The sequence below is a fragment of the Perissodus microlepis genome, chromosome 16 (genome assembly GCF_051167445.1).
Source record: "Perissodus microlepis isolate ML-2025 ecotype Zambia chromosome 16, ASM5116744v1, whole genome shotgun sequence".
Lineage (NCBI taxonomy): Eukaryota > Metazoa > Chordata > Actinopteri > Cichliformes > Cichlidae > Perissodus > Perissodus microlepis.
Genome location: NC_140476.1, coordinates 25599956 through 25617026, shown reverse-complemented (window position 1 = coordinate 25617026; position 17071 = coordinate 25599956). Strand labels below are relative to the sequence as shown.

Sequence of the window (17071 nt, the reverse complement as noted above, 5' to 3'; positions counted from 1 at the left end):
AGTGGAAGGATGGGAGGGGAGGGACAGCTTAAGCTCAGGGACTGACACGTTAAGCCTGAATATAGGGCTCCAAATCAGCACAGACCCCTGAGGAATACTTGGATGTTCTAGTTAACACACAAACGCACACCTCCTACAAAACTATTCTCAAAGAGAAAAGCTCTCTAATTTGCACCCACACATCTCCAGTCCATAAAACAAATGTTGGAAAATATAATATGTACACAGTGTTATTGCACCAGACACATGGCACAGGACTCATAATCCACAACATCCCAACAACATAAAACTTTTCCACTGGACGTTTGAATGTAGGAAATCCCAGAAATAAGCAATCTTTCACCCCATTTATTAACATCAATAATGCTGTTTCTATGGAAACAATGGACAATGTTTTGATTTAGATAAAGAGGTGGGAGGAAGATGAGCCTCAGGCAGAGGGAGTTGGATGAGTTGGCTAGCTTTTCTTGTTCCAGGGAAAGATGTGCACTGATAGAAACAAAACTATTAAAGTCATTAAGGGATGAAGACTGTTTAATCAAACAACTTGATCATGTATATTTTTCACAAATGGTTATTCCCAGTTTCAGTTTGTGTCTATGGTTAAATGATTTTCCATGAAATCTCTCAAAATTGATTTTTTTTTCTCCTAATGTTCTAACAGAGAAGATGGTCCGACTATACAATGCTACCTTACTTAAGTTACGGGGAAGTGTTGCAGCCCTAATCCAGGGTTTGAGTCCATGTTTGGTTTATCACTGAACCAGTGATACAAGTGAATATGCAGATATTCATAAAACAGTTACAGCATTTTCAACAACTCTGTTGGAACTTTGATGGACTGGCGACCTGTCCAACAGCCTTTTGTGCTACGGATTGGTAGCCACTAAAATATAGCAGTTTCCTTTATGAACTTGAGCATTTATCTACATTACATGCACATCTATTATTCAGAATCACCAGTTAACCTAACATTCATGTCTTTGGACTGTGGGAGAGAGCTAGAGCACCCAGAGGAAACCCAAGTAGGCACAGGGAGAATGTGCAAACTCCACACAGAAAAGCTCAGCCAGCCGCTGGGTTTGAACCAGGAAACCTCTTGCTGTGAGTACTAGTTACTTCATAGCAAACCTAGGAAAATAGATGGATAGACATATGGATGACAGTTAAAAATTTCAGCATGACTTCAGCATCCCTTCCATATCCAGTCATATAAAAGGACCAATGCTGGAAGAAAATTCCCTCAACATGACAAAATGCTGTTAATTTCAACTAATGAAGAGTGTGTGTTGGGACTACTTCCTATTTCAGTACATTGTGTTGACAATTATAAAATGTGAAAAATAAACTTAAATTGAACATATTAATAAAGTACCTAGTATCTCAAATACAATCATTTGCCCCAGTTGTTATATGTAATTTAGGCATTTTGTCATGGTAAACAAACCCAGGTTGTATGATTTACAACGGCTGTTGAAACTGATTCTACTCTCATCAGAGAGTACAAAGCTCCGAATTCATGAGTTATTTTTCAAAGGCGTCTGGATTCTATTAATGCTAAAGCTTGGGGAAGGGGAACCATAGCTGCACTGGTAAAATATGGAGGAGTGCACTGATGCATGCTATTTCTATAACTGCCCAATAAACAGTTAAGCTGTATTAGCCCGAGGTCATGCCAATAACAACATAGTCAACCTGGTACCTTCTACATTAAGGTGCTCACAATGGCCCGGTGTCGAGTCCAGCCAAACATCTTTATTGTAGGTCACACCTGTTTTAATCTCTTAATTTCCTGTCATCTCTCTACTGACAGACTCAAATAAAAGCTTAGTTCATGCAGAAGACGCTACTGATAACAGTCAATATTGCTTCTAGTGTTTGTTTAGTGTGGCACACCAAAGCACCTTTTCCCCTCTTAAATTTGCTTACAGTTGTGTGTGACATCTAAAAATAGTCTACTCCTCTTATCTGGACTACATTGTACGCATGAATGTTGGATTGCTTTGGTTATGAAAAATAAAAAACAAGTCTGGTTTTATAGAAGTCATGTTATGGGATAACAGCTCTTTTTTCCCCCACAATCTACACCCTGAGTAAATCCTTTACTGATAAGTTTGGTCTCTGTCACCAGTTTCAAGTCACTGATTATAATATGACTTTCATTGTCTAAACCATGGTCCAGGGATATATATACACACACATATAACAATTGTTGTAATCCTATATAATTTTGATAATTTTTTCCACAGGTAGTTCACAGAGCTGAGGTCATAAATCACTAGAGTGTACAGAGCCATTAATACTTCATTCACATTGAGACCTTCTGGTAAAATATCTTTTTTAATTTCTGCTCTGTAAGTATGCCTTAACTGGATGCCCCATTCTCTAATTATTTTTTTCTTGTAAGTTGATCAAATGTCTTAAAACGTTTTCCTCTCTATGAGTGGAGTGGTCTGAAAGAGCCACAGGCAAACATTTTATAATGAAATTGCATTGTGTCACATGGATGGAACCCTGCCATTCAATTTAGTAAAAGGAGTCACAAGCATCAAAATGATAAACTTAACAAAATCTGCTGGAGGTGAACAAAACTACCACGTCAGCAGTGTGAAGGTACTAATGGCTGATTTGTGCTGGAACACAAACAAGCTGCCTCGCTTTATCAAACTATAAAACTGCTCAGTACACTGCTCATGTGTAGGAAATGCTGCTTCTTTGATGTGTTTACTCCTGATGCATTAACAAGGAACTCAATGCATATACATATTCATAAAACCACTTTCTCAGAGCATTAAGAGCAGTGAAGACAGTGGAGTGGCACTACAGTAAGTGGACTCCCTTCCAGCTGCAGTCTAGTTATAAGAAAGCCTAATTAGCTGCAAGTCTGTTCCAGGAGAGCAGCTTTCTGAGTAAAGTTTAAGGAATAAATGTGCTGAAAATAAAACGTGAAAAACTTCCCCGTTTCCATGGAGCTGATGTCTGAACTGTTACACAACTGATTTATTTTTTACGCAGATGAAGCCATGTGCTAATTAGTTGTGGATAATGACATGACTGACTAAATGTTAATTATCACAGCTTATTATCAGCTGTGACTCTTTGAAGCCCAATGCCACAGTTTAATGATCAGCCTTATCTGGACTTGGCTTTTCTTCCCATTTCATAATTCGTTTTTCTGTAGCTGTGAGACAATAAATGGAGATGGATGGGAAACACAAAGTTCTCCTTAGAGAAACTGGCCTGGATAATGAGGAACTGCTGGTTTCTATGGTTACTCAACTTACAGAGTCCACACAGAATGGAGGCATATGTTTGCCGAAAGCCTCGATCGATCAAAAAGGAGCATGGAAGGCAAGAGAATGAAATTTGGAAGAGTGCAAAACCGTGGTGAAGCAACATTATGTGTTACTATGTTTCATGCGAGGACAAGGCGCACTCAGTTAATGTTCTACTCACACTCCAAGCTGCGTTTGCCTTCAACTGTGGTTTTAATGGTTCTGTCGTATTACACAAACACATAGCCAGAAACTCATGATTGTACATTTTTATTATTGTAATTAATGCAAAAAAATCTTTCAGTTGTATTTAGCACACAGGCCATGCACCTAGCATACATCCAGGCACGTGCAGAGGGGGGGGCTAGAGGGGCTTGAGCACCCGCCCCTTTCCTGATGGGTGCCCAAAGTGCCCTTTTGTTGAGGCAACTTTTTAAAAAAAAATTATTTAATTTTTTTTTTTAATGTGTGTGGGCGTGCGGAGTCCTGTCTGTGCCCCTCAACAATAATATTTAACTATTAATCACAGTTTTGCTAAATAAAAGGATCTGGCTTGCATCAGTCACATGATCACATTTAACCAATGATCGCCCTTGACGGCAGAACGCGCTGGTTACAAGCCGGGAACGAGCTCACAAAGAGCACGCGCATTTTTTGCGGTCCGGAGCTGTAGGAGAAACACAAGTTAACTCAGAGACACAGACTGATGCAACAAAACCAGTAAGTAGGTGTACAGCGTACACTGTAGTGTATAGCACACAGGAGTATTAGCTTATTATGTACACGTTGGTAAGCTGTCTTGTTGCAACTGACGAACTGAAACAAACGAGCGTGCTGTGTGTGCAACAGCGTGACAAACATTACCTGTCCTTTTATTAACTGCACAAGTAGTGCTGGTCATAGCTGCTGGCTACCTGTGTAAGGCTGTCATGGGTCTGTAGCTCTGTCACCGTTTTAGGGAACATATTTAGTTTTAAAGTATTTAGAACATATTTAGTTTTAAAGTAAGTTTCCGGGCTTTTCCTGCCTTTCTGGGGGGATTATATTTCACTAAAAAACGATCTAATATGCATGTCCACATAATTATGCATTATTATAATTATAATATATTAAAAAACACACGCTGTATTTTAAAGAACATACATTAAGAAGCAGATTATATTAGATTTATATTTTAAATAAGACAAAATTTGGATTTTACAGCAGTAAAATTATTGTATCTCTACAGTTTAAAAATGTGGATAGTGAAACAAATGGAATTATCATAATGACATTATTTCATATTTATTACTTCCCCCTCCTCATTGCTTTATTATTGTAGCTCTAGTAATAAATAATAATGTAAGGATTCTGGATCAGCACTGTGATGCCCACAGTATATACAGTATTCTGAAGGTCTAAAATGTCACTGTGTGCGTGCATGTGTGTGTTTTATTTAGATGGATTTAAAAAAAAAATATTACTCATGATATAACATTGTCCAGACATGGCTGGTAAGGACATGAGGAGGAAACAGTAGGAGCTGTGTGAGGCTACTAAAGGCAGTGCTATAACATTTTTCTGTCATCATTTTATTATAGATTAAGTGCTGGAGTTGTTAGGTGTGGATAATTAGATTATAGTTTATTGCAATAGCAAGTTGTGCCTTGTTCTCAGATAGACAGCAAGTGGAGAGTGATATATGAAATGATGGGATGGAAGGAAGAAGAGAAGCAAAGAGTGATTCACAGGCAGAGCCTAAATTATTTCTCACAGTTTTTTGTTGCCTTATGGTTCCAAGCGCTGTCACCAATCTTTGCATTTTGTTATTATCTCATGACACTTGTTTAATCAGCTACCATCTCTCCTATGGACTTTTTAATGTCTACAGTCTCAGATCAACACAGCCCTGCCCTCCAGCACTATCCACAGCAACCCCTCAACAGCAACATTGTACCCATCAGGTAAAACATCGGCTACGTTTGCTTTGCCTTGTTGCCCATATTCGATTCTTGATGAATGTATGTTGTTGTTATTCAGCCTGGTTCAATGTGCCCCTTTTTAACTTTGAGCACCCGCCCCTTTAAACCTCTCTGCACGGCCCTGCATACATCCAGCTGTTGTGGCAATTGATTTGGCTTTGTGATGCATAATGCACAACTAAAATAAAACAATATTTCAGAAAACACAATATTATACTTTACAGCATTCATCAAAAATAATTCAAATGTCGATGTAAAGTGGATTTATGTCGAAGCCTGCATATTAGACTGTGTACAATCCATTAAATAAGCTTACCTGGTCTATGTAGAAGGCTGTCCCCGATCGAATCTCTCTCCTCTGTTTCAGGTCGGTCTCTGTGGTGTCCCTGGACAAAGCGACATACTCCACTTCCCGTTTAGTCAACTCCTAGTCAAGAGCAAGAGAACAAGTTTGGCTTGTTAAAAGTTAAAAGCATATTCTCTGGCTTATCTGATGCCAAATAATATGATAGAATTGTAAAAATAAATCAAATTACTATGCGTATCCTGCAAAGACACTCCTAGTCCACCGTTTATTAGAACAAACCTGGTAGAGCACAATTTACTCTTTACTTTGGTGCCGAATTTGTATAAAAGTTTCCATCGCACTATTAGAATGATACAACTTTATATTTATCTTATTAAAGCTATGCAATGTTTTAAAACTGCATTTACATTTCACTACTTTTGACTGTATGAACTTCTGTACTTTCTGAATTTTGCCACTTTGACAAATAATCATTCTAAGGATGCTGTACTAGAATAAGACCTGTGTGGGAGTTACTGTGAGCCATGTACACATTTCCACAAAGGTCAGTAAATTTACTTTAGGCAAGCCACACTGTCAAGCTCAGCCACGATCCCTGAAAATCAGCAAGTGCTTAGTTACTTACTTACTTTTAATTTTTGTTCATGGTTCAGTCCTAATCACATGATCAAAACTGTGGTTTAAAGAAAAAAAAGAAAATGATACTCCTCTTTTATATTGAGTGTTTCAGTGTGTAACATGAGGACTCACAAGGTACTGCATAGCTATGGATCTTCTCAGGGGTCCTGGGGGGCCAATGAGGAACACATCCTGACCCAAAAGGTCTTTCTGCATAATCCATCGGAGGTGTTGAGCCACCGTCTGCGGTAGGGAGTCTGAAACTGGCCAAAAAAAAAAAAGCAAAAAGGAAACGTTTTATGCTGACATACCTATAGGCTTTGTTGTGACATACACACACAGAAGATTACCTACGGTGTTTCACAGGAACAAGCTCTGGACTCTGGGGTGGCTTGAGTTTGTAAGTGATCTCACCAATCTTCACTGTGTCACCTGTAAAGGAACAGGATGACCAATGCATGCAAGATGGTTTTTGACAGACAAGTCAAGTCATAATCACAACAGTAGAGTTGATTTTATATTCACATTAGTGTTAGTCTTTGATGAAGGTACAATAAAAAATAAAGATATTTAAAAAAAAAAAAAAAAAACACTTCTCAAACAGTTTCGGTTTAACAATATGGTTTTATTAGATTTGCAAATCACTGCATTCTGCTTTTATTCAAATTTTACAGTGTCACAATCTTTTTGGAAACTGTTCACTTACTTAACTTTTGACTTGCATAAGTTTCAAGTATATAAAAGGCAGCTGACTCAGGGGTATGAATCAGTGTTGTGCAGTGTGTTGTCCCCCTCCCCCTGGCAAGACCTGGTGCGAATCCCTGGACAGATCTGTGGTGCATCTCAGGGTGAACATAGAGACAGGCAACAGTTCACACTCTTGCATGATCTAATAATTATTTGTCTTTCCTGAAGTTTGCTCTTAAACTTAAGATTTACTCTCCCAGAATGGAATTAAGCTGCTTCTGCTCAGCTCTGCTGAGAATCAATAAAGCAATGGTCAGGACTTCCAGTCAATCAATCAATAAATAAATTAAAACATGATTATAGAAATCAAAATCTTATTTGGTTTTCATATATCCTATTTTCAGTGATATCAACTTTAATAGCAGAAAATTAACTAGGCATATAATTATTTTTTTCTCTCTTTTTTGCCATATTTTTCAAGTATCCTTTGTGAAGCCTGGAGAACTATTCCTGAAGACTATTTAAAGAAATTACATGAAAGTTGCCCAAGAGAGTTATGGCTAAAGAATAAAGGTGATCATACACACTTCGGTTTTGCCTTAAATACTGTCTGTATAATTTCCTTTCCCATTTTCCTATCAAATTTCTAAAGAAATGAGCGGCAGCCCAGAACTTCTGCACAGCACTGTAAATATAAAATTGAGTTATTTGTATTAACTATTACAAAAGGTTGATATTAAGATGCAAGTTTCAGCTTCAGGTTTAATTAGCATACATCGTTAACTAAGATTTTGATGTAAATCAGGTTTTAAAAGGTGTCCGGAAAAAAACAATACATTTTAAATGGTGTTTGGAACTAAATGTGACAGAAATATTGCCGTTATTTCAGCATGCTCCAGTTTAAAGAGCAACACGTGTGTTATACGTGGCTAAGTACCATGTTCCAACCTTTCACCTAGTGCAAGGTAAATGCATCGACAGTCTCACTAGATCGAAGTCACTTGTCACTTTAGATGCTGAGCTTACACCGTTTTCCTCTACATGGAACAAACTATATATTCAACAGTATTTTTGCTACCAAGGAGCCACCGCAGTGTGATTCCTGCCCCATTAGACAACAGCTATTTATTTAGCCAGTTAGCTGTCACCAGACACACGTGTTCCTATTTCCAGCTGAAAACAAACTGAAAACACCTGTTCACTGGCTGTATACGTGGCATTACAACTTAAATGAAACAATGAAATGAAACAAATGAAATGGCATTACAACTTAAAGGCCGGTTACCTGAGGCTGTGTTCAGAAGTTTGACCTCATGAGTTCTGAACATCCAGCCGTCTCTTCCCAGGACACAACCCAAAATATACCGCACCCTTCTCGCAGCAACAGCCGCAGCTGTGCCGCCACATAAAATTTGGGAGTGCATGTTCAAAATGTCTACGTTATCATACAAAACCTAACAATGAAAAAAATTAGCAGGCTGTCTTTTAAAACGGTCTGACCCGCGGCCTTATTCCCATTTCACAACAAGCGTCAGCTCATTTTTTCGGAGTCGGAAATAAATAACAGAAGGACCAAATGGTCCGACAAACAAGTCTTCCGTGGGAATACCATTTTAGTTGAAAAGTGTTCCGTTCGCGCCGATAATTTTTGCAATATTACTAAGATTCTGTTGTTAAAAAAACATAGTTTTGTTTAGTAATATTTTAGGTTATTAATTTGGCACGTGGTTGTTGCAACTGGCTTTGGCTAATAAAGAAGGCTACAAATATTGTTTATTGAAAATAACATTTTTTTGTCTTTTGGAATATGTTATGCCCAAATAACTCTTTACAATATATTCTGATTTTAGTGGCTTTATTAATCTGAATCTATTCATTTATTTGCTGATTCTGCTGTCCCCTCTTCAAATAAAATCCATTCTTGGATTCAAGTTTTTAAAGTAGAAGTGGACATAACAAATAAACACATGCTGAACCAAGATAAATACCAATTTAACATTGGTGATGTTAAGTGGTAAATCCTGCATGATTAACCATGCAACTCCTCCAACTCTCTAAACGTAAATTTTAAGAAATCGCTGTTAAAAATTATAGAAAGTTCTGGAAGTTCATTGTCGAGATTATCCCGTAGTTGTAACCATTTTTGTTAACTCACAGAAATGTCCTTTTTTTAAATTTATTTATTTTACTGTGGATGCATTGTATTAAAAAAACAAAACAACAACATTAAAGTAGATAGTGAAAAAACAGGAACTTTTCTCTCATTTAATTTTTTTTTTCTCTTTCTTCATTACTGTGCTGTAGTATGAATGGCTTGGGGAAGATCTTTATCAGGAGGACAAACTTTAAAATGTACCAAAATACAGTTGAAAGTACTAAATTTATCCCCTCCTTCACATTTTCCATAGACTACAAATGGGACGGATTGGAGTCTTTGCTGTCCAAATTCTGCCCCCCCCGGGCCTTATGTTTGAAAGCCTAGAATTAGATTATCAATATAGCATATTTAGAAACAAAACTTTACAGAAAACACAACAATAACAATATTATAACAGAACAAAATTGATTTCTTCATATTTACAAAGTGTATTTGCAAAGTGTAGTGGCTAACACATTCGTCTTACATGCAAAAGATCTCTATTGACACCGGGAGGAGATAGAAACCCAGCCTCAGAGAGTCTCAAGCTAGTGCACTCCTTCTGTGCCAAATCAAACACATGGCAACCCCTTGGGAGATAAAGAAACAGCCAAAGCACCTCTTTATATTTACAAAGCAAAGCACTGGCCGAAGGTGTGGCGAAGGGCAAGGGTGGCACCAGCGCCATGTGAAATATTCAATTCAATTCAATATTTACGTCCATATTTAAAAAAGAACAATAACACAACATATAAACCATAATAAAAATTATAAAATCTTTTTTAAAATATAAAACCATAATATACATAAAAAACACAGTTACTTAAAAAGAAATCAATAAATACACAAACAACCAGTCCTTCCTCATGCTGGATAAGTAATGGGAACCACTCACTGTCTGATCTGTGAGTGCTAAAATTATACTCTTACTAGAACCATCCAGTCGTTCTCTAAAAGTAAACATTAACTTTCTTAAAAGTGCTTTAAAAGTGCAAACACCCACAGCTACAAATATCTGCATGTTATATGATGGCCCATCTTTCACATCTGCACGTAGCTGGACTGGCCATCGGGCATACAGGGCATTTGCCTGGTGGGCCGATGGGTTTTTTGTTGTTGTTGTTGTTGTTGTTGTTTTTGTAAAACAACAACATGTTGTTGTTTTACTCTGATGTTTGGTGGTGGCTATGGCGGAGCTTCCACAGAGGCCAGCAGGTGGATGAGGGAAAGGGGAGGAAGGGACCCGTGGTGGCCGCCGGATCGGCCGCGTTTCGTATTGGGCTGAAAAGGAAAGCGATCTGTCCCGTACTTCAGCTAGAATGAAAAAAAGACACAAAGCTGGAGTTATTCTGTGTCTTTAGGCTGTCAGCTGCCTCTACTTCTCTCATTCTCTCTCCCTTTCTCTGCTGTTGCTACTTCAGTCACGAAACTGGCTTTTCTCTCTTGTTTGTTTATCGCCCACTTCGCGCCAGAAAGAGGAAACCAGCAGTGGTTGCGCTAAACAACAGCAGCACGTTTAACCTTGATCAGCTGTTGTTAGAATTTATTAAATATTACTTTCTAGTATCAGCTGATGTTTGCTGGAGCCACAGCCGTAAAAGCTGCTGGTCATGATACGTGGTGAGAGGGAAACATGAAGATGAAACCAGGAGATGTCCTTACTGAATCATCAGAGCTGTAAAGGTGATGGAGAAACAAGTTTACCTTTTAGGTGACATGAATGAGTTGAAGGGAAGTTATAAACTGTTTCTGAGAGACAAATAACACCAGGATCCTTTTTTACGTAGCTGACAGCTGGTAACTGTGCAGGGGCGGGTCTAGCAAAGTTTTGCCAGGGGGCCAGGAAGGGCATTAACAGGGAAAAGTGGGCATAAAGAAATACTTTACTTTCTTATATTCATTTAAAATGTCTAGCTTTTAACAAATAATTATCTGAATCTTATGACCAAAGTTTTTATCTGACATAAAATGTATGGAAATCATACATATATACCAACAAGACACTGTACATTAGTGTCACAACAGCATTTTGTTTTTATTTTATTTTTTACCTGGTGGGCCGGTCTCAAGTCAAAATGCCCGGGCCGATTTTTTGTCCCAGTCCAGCCCTGCATCTGCACCATTACTTCAGTACAATTATGACCTTCCTCTAGGTAAAGTACATAATGTACCCTTTGTACTTGTAAGTAATGCTTTCAAAAAATTCCGAAATATTCGGAATTCCTCTTGGAGTTGTTGTAGGTACTCCCTCTGTAACACTGTAGTGTGTATGGTCTAGGTTACATATTTATTCTTCCTATGAAACTAAACAATGCTTTCCATAAAGCAACCTACAACATTATCATCAAACTAACGTCAAACGAAGTGTTCGGAGCTGCCAGAACTGGAGGGGCGTGGGTTTTACTGGACTGAAATGACACGAAGAGTGGGGGAAAATCTGAGAACACTGAGAAAAAATCTATGCTAACTAAATCCGGACCGGCAATGATTATAGATGACGTCATTGAAACTACCCTCACAATTGTGTTCACACGTGCACACAGTTGGATTACACACATTCGCGCCCCCCCTCGCGAGCCCCGGCAGTTTAAATCGCTTTGACATTTATCACGTGTAACGCCAATAAACCCGGTTCTTGAAAGAAGAGAGAGAACGTCGCGGAGGAGGAGGAGAAGGAAAGGAGCGGACAGTAGGAGGAGAGGAGAGCGGTGGGAGGACGAGGCGAGTGTGTAGTCCAATCTGTTCGGTGTGCACATGAGTGGCGTAGCGAGGCCAGTGAGCGCGAGGCAGGTTGTGAATTCCTCCACCTTCCTTCCCTAATTTCGTTTCTTTTCTCTCCGGAGCGGACGCTGAGGTCTGGGACTATGGAAGATGTCTACCCTTACAGCCGCAGCCCAGCCTGGGAGGAACTGGTTAGTAACGTTCAAAACTGGTGGAGACTTTGTTTTGAATCGCTCCGCATCCCATTCTACTTTGAGTTTTTCCAGAGAAAGGAAAACAGTGAGACGTCTTGCGTGGTCTGTTTGTGAGTTTGCACACTTTGGCGGTGTTTGGTCCGCTAAAGACTGCGCGCGCGAGGTGCCTTTACCCCCTCATTGGCGTTATTACGACGGGCTGTCATTCTGTTAAATAAATAAATAACTAACTAAATAAGTGGCCCGTTTAAATTGTGTCGTGGGACGTTCGTAAGTCTTAGTTAACAGTTCTCAGATAAACAACAGTTTTTGATTCTTTTTTCACCCACACAGTCTGTCCATTTCCTTTAGTTTTAAATCGAAGTAAAACTGTTGTCCGCTTCATGGAAATTCAATTTAACGCTGTCTTGTCAAATCAGTTTAACGGTTTAGTTACATACATAAAAGTGAATTATTTGGACTTGGATTATAACACGGAAAAATTGTATATTTATAGAAAAATATTGAAGAAAATACAGAAAATATGCCTTGGTGGCCTATATGTTCATAACTCCTATATAACTCTCATTAGGCCCACAACAGCAGCTATAAATAGAAACAAATATTATGAGACTATTTCTATGATTTACAGTGCCACTACCATATAACTCTTAGCTAGTTATCACTGTGATGTGTATATTAAAAACCTACTTATAATAGTCTTTGTGTGCATATTAGTTATTCAACATCACATCAGGCAAAAACAACAACTCAAAAGTAGTTTAATTTCTCTCGTGTTTGTGTCAGACAGCCGCTAGGGTCTGCCATTCCACGGCCAAGTTCCCCGGTTTACGGAGTGGATGAGGCGGTCTGTAGCCTCAGTCTGGACTGGCCGTGCAGGCTGGAACCATAACCAGCAACAAAACAGAGACTCGGCTCCTTTTTTAATATCTATATATAAACGCCGTGTAGCCCATCCCCGCTGTGCCGCGACATGCTACATCCCCTATGCGTTTCCCGGCCCACACACACTCCAGCAAACACAGCCGTCTTTATTGTCATAGAGGCAGTGAGAGATGACAGCGAGGAGAGACGCTTCCCAGCCGCTGAGCAGCTCTCGCCTCCAGGAGAGGAAGGGGACGGCGGAGGCGAAGGCTAACCCCGATTGGTTTTATCCCTCCCCTCGACAGGAGCCGGAGAAAGGGCCGCCGTCCGCGGCGGGGATCCATGCCCATGTGGTGGGCGCTGTCGCCGGCTCCGGCGCTACGGAGGAGTCCTCCGATAGCGAGGCAGAGCAGGAAGGCCCCCAGAAACTCATCCGGAAAGTGTCCACCTCAGGGCAGATCAGGAGCAAGGTAAGGCAACTGTCGCTTCTCTGCTTGTGTTGATATCTGATTTAGTGTGTGTGTTTGCTGGGACTAGCTGCTCCCTGGCTGCTGGGTTATCCCCAAGCAACGTTTGCTATGACAGCACCAAGGATCTACCTGCTGCTTTGGACATTCAACAGTTTCATTTGTGCGCAGAGCTTTATTGTCTTTCAGCCTTACTGATGCCTAAGATACCAGTAAAGCGAAGTAAGAAGCAAGGATAGACTTATATTTAAGCATTTACATGTAACATGAAAGCTCTGTCTTTCTATGGAAGGTGTGATATAAAAATCAGTAATAGGGGGTTATTTGGGCAAAATTGCAGATGTAATTATTCTCTTTACGTTAAGGTTTAAGATTATTTAATCATAACTTATCGAATCTGTTGCTGGCAACAAAGTCTACTCAAGCAAAAGAAAGCAAGTATTCCGTATGATAGCAACATCTTTTTGTGTGTTAAATTTTCATCTATGGTGTGCACAGTTCTTTAGCCTTGAATGTCATTCTGGCCTTAAAGTCAGTTTGACCTGAAAATGAAGTATACATTTCAGCCTTTATGATAAAACATTTTGTTTCACATCTGTTTGCAATCTGTTGCATCTCTCTGTTTGACACGCAGGACTAAGTGAGAGTATGTTGTGCAGATTCTTCGTCTCTGACACCCAAGCTTTCTTGGCTCACACGCTTAATGAGGGCCACCCTCCCACATCAAGGGATCCACTTAATTATTGACTGCTCCGCTCCACCCCATCTTCATTATTCAACATGGGGATATATTTAGAGACTTGGGGCTCAGGAATGTCTGGACATTCATTTTTTATGCAAAATCTCCTAAAATGCTACCTAGAGGAAACACTTTAAGAGATATTTGTGCTGATTTAATTAAGAAGTTACTAAAAAAAATCAAAGATTTGATGCTGATTGTTATGTTATGAATAATAATGTTATAAATAATGATAAAATGTTATCAGAAGTTACTAAATTCAAACAGTTTTGCTTAGAGTGACTAGTAAGAAACAAAAAGCTCATTATTCTGCGAGAAAAGATTTGAGAAGCTTAAAGCCATAAATGTTTGCAGTTGCAACATTATTATGTCAGGCAAGGGCTGACCTAAAGGGTGATATAATATATAGTCTTAAGTTTAAACAGAGGTGAATGACTGTCTCATCAGCTAATGTTTGTTGAATTTTCCTCAAGGACTGTTTGCTGTAGGCTGATTTTTCCATCAGTCATTCTTTATTCGCCTGTCATCCATGAAGTTTGGCTGGAGTTTGAAAAAGTGAATAAAAGGCAGGTTGATATGATGTACGCTCCTGACTGCAGCAATGTATATAATGAAGGTGATGCTAATTGCATCGGTTGGCAGACAGCCCAGATAGCCCTAATCTCTTCTGCCACACTATATTCAGCAGGCTCCATGTCACTGTAGAATTATCAGTGGTATAAAGCACTTCTGCTGTAATTGCATCAGTTTGCCTAGCATGTTGACTTAGCGCTAACAGAGGTCTCAGACTTGTTTTCGTGTGGGTCATTGAGTTTTCTCTCGGTGTGTGTGTCTGTGCTGAGAGTTCCTAATGGATCATGCAGGCACTGACTCACTGAGTGTTGTTCCACTGGGTTGTTTGCACAGCTTTGGATCTGTGTGTGCATGCATGTATGTGCATACGCTTGCCCGTCACATTGTCTGTGTCCATCCCTCTGTCTGTCCACTATCTCTCTGGTTCTTTGGTTGCTACAGACAACGGCATCTTCTGTCCCTTATTGGTCAACTCCATGGTAATGCCTGCCTGTTAGACCGGTTTAGTTACAGGGGGCACATATGGCACAGAGTAAATCTCATCCCATAATTATCTCCGATATGCCCTCTCTGCATACGTTTGAAATTTTCCAAAAATTCCAAGAAAGGCTTGTCAGTAAACCAAAACGCAGACAGAATGTAAAAACGGGAAAGACGGCTAACTTGAATCGGAAATGTCCAAGTTAACAACTCATATAATGTAACACGAAAGCTCTCAAAAGCTTTTAGAGTAGGAGGAATGAAAGAAAAGAGTCAACAGGGGGGTTGTTCAGGCAGAATTAGATAAGCTATTAAGCTCATATAACAACATCTCATACGATCTACTGTGGGCAACAAAGTCAATTTAAGGAAAAATGGACGCTCATATGGTAACATTGATATTGATTGCAATGAAAGTCTTGACTCGTGACAGAAGAACACTGAATAATGCAGCTGAAGTCACTGCAGCTGTTTTTCTGACTAATATCAATTATTATTGATATAAGCCCACTGTTGTTGTTCCGGGAGCTCTTCTTTTATACAAAAACTAATGGGATTGGACTGTACATGGGAGGGATTAGAAATAAAAATAGAAATTAGAAATGGATATTTCTCTCTATGGTGATAAACATACATTGCTGTGCAATGCATTTCAGCCATTAAGTGAGTTTATGACAATATTCGCACAAAAGATTCAGTATACTTGGGCTACATATTTATTATTATAGCCAAAATGTAAGGATGAATAATAATCTTTTCATAGCCTCTTTGCTGTCATCTCCACTCTCAGCCCCCTCTGTTTTTTTTTTTTTGTTTTTTTTTTGGAGGTGGTTCTGTTGCAGTTGAAGAGAGCTTATAAACGTGTGACTAATGCTGTAGCTGTGTGATTGAAAGCAGAGCTGATGGCATGCCAGAACCTGCTGCTGTTGTGCTGCTGTTACTGCTGTCCAGGGAATCGGGATAGCTCTGCAAGCTTGACATAAAATAATCCAGAGCAGATATGCTGAGTTAGTGGGAGTGGGGTGGAGATATAGCAGAGAGATGTGACACACTGTGGTTTCCTTTTATGGAAAGTGTAGGGCTGGCTTTTTGGATATGAGATATAGAAGTTGTTGGAGATTTTTTTTGTTTTTTGTTTTTTTCCCCTAAATTTAACTGGCATTTATTAGGAAGTCTCTGGATGTATTGTCTAACTTTGTAAGAAGGGGCTACTCAGTTTCTTTCTTTTTTTTTAAGTACTTCATCTTGATAACAGTGTAAACCTGAATAAGTTAACATGACCATAAAAGAATTAGGGCAATCAATTTATTTTTATGTTAATGCAAAGCCAAGTATTACAGTAACAGTGCTTGCATATTTGGATAACATGCATTTTCTGACTCCAGTAAATCAAAGTGCTTGTTGAGTTAACGTAGACATTTTCGGTTTCATTTTCAGCCACCGAACATAAATACACAAACACACTCTTTCAGGATAAGTTCAATATTTTCTTTTGATATAACTGATGTGATATAAATGGGATTGCTATTTGTTCCGCTATTTGTTTTTGAGATGTTCCACTCTTCAGCAAGACAACTTGAGTTTTGCGTGACATCAAGCCAGCAACCTACTGCACTCATGGTGTCACAGCTTTGTTAAATATAAATCACATAACTTCCTTAGTGATTAACCTCTTAAGCCCCAAGCCTAACTGATCTCCTGCCTTTTGCCCCCGTATCAGGGGGCGTTGGGGCTTAAGAGGTTAATAAAGCATGGGCCGATCGTGGCTCAAGAGTTGGCAGTTTGTCTTGTAATCGGAGGGTTGCCGGTTCGAGCCCCAGCTCGGACAGTCTCGGTCATTGTGTCCTTGGTCAAGACACTTCATCCGTTGCCTACTGGTGGTGGTCAGAGGGCCCGGTGGTGCCAGTGTCCGGCAGCCTCACCTCTGTCAGTGCGCCCCAGGGCAACTGTGGCTACAATGTAGCTTGCCATCACCAGTGTGTGTGAATGGGTGGATGACTGAACATGTAAAGCGCTTTGGGGTCCTTAGGGACTAAGTAAAGCCCTAT

At 39.5% G+C, this 17071-nt stretch overlaps 2 protein-coding genes across 9 annotated transcripts in view; one reads left to right on the top strand and one right to left on the bottom strand.

Moving 5' to 3' along the window:
- The window catches only part of vwa8 (von Willebrand factor A domain containing 8), an 87606-nt gene extending 79186 nt beyond the window's left edge, over window positions 1-8420 (bottom strand). The window contains exons 1-4 of the mRNA XM_084954530.1: window positions 8134-8420; window positions 6516-6593; window positions 6294-6424; window positions 5553-5663 (exon numbers count right to left, since the gene is read on the bottom strand). Of these exons, the coding sequence (XP_084810656.1) occupies window positions 5553-5663; window positions 6294-6424; window positions 6516-6593; window positions 8134-8272 (459 nt within the window). The 5' untranslated portion in view covers window positions 8273-8420. The remainder of the gene's footprint in view (window positions 1-5552; window positions 5664-6293; window positions 6425-6515; window positions 6594-8133) is intronic.
- Window positions 8421-11540: 3120 nt separating this feature from the next.
- Window positions 11541-17071, top strand: part of dgkh (diacylglycerol kinase, eta) — an 85590-nt gene continuing 80059 nt past the window's right edge. Inside the window, exons 1-2 of one of the 8 annotated variants that reach the window (XM_084907743.1) lie at window positions 11541-11897; window positions 12944-13234. In XM_084907743.1, the coding sequence (XP_084763869.1) occupies window positions 12956-13234 (279 nt within the window). In that variant the 5' untranslated portion in view covers window positions 11541-11897; window positions 12944-12955. Of the gene's footprint in view, window positions 11898-12940; window positions 13235-17071 lie in introns of those variants that run through there. The other 7 variants (XM_084907742.1, XM_084907739.1, XM_084907748.1 and 4 more) reach the window with 7 other exon arrangements.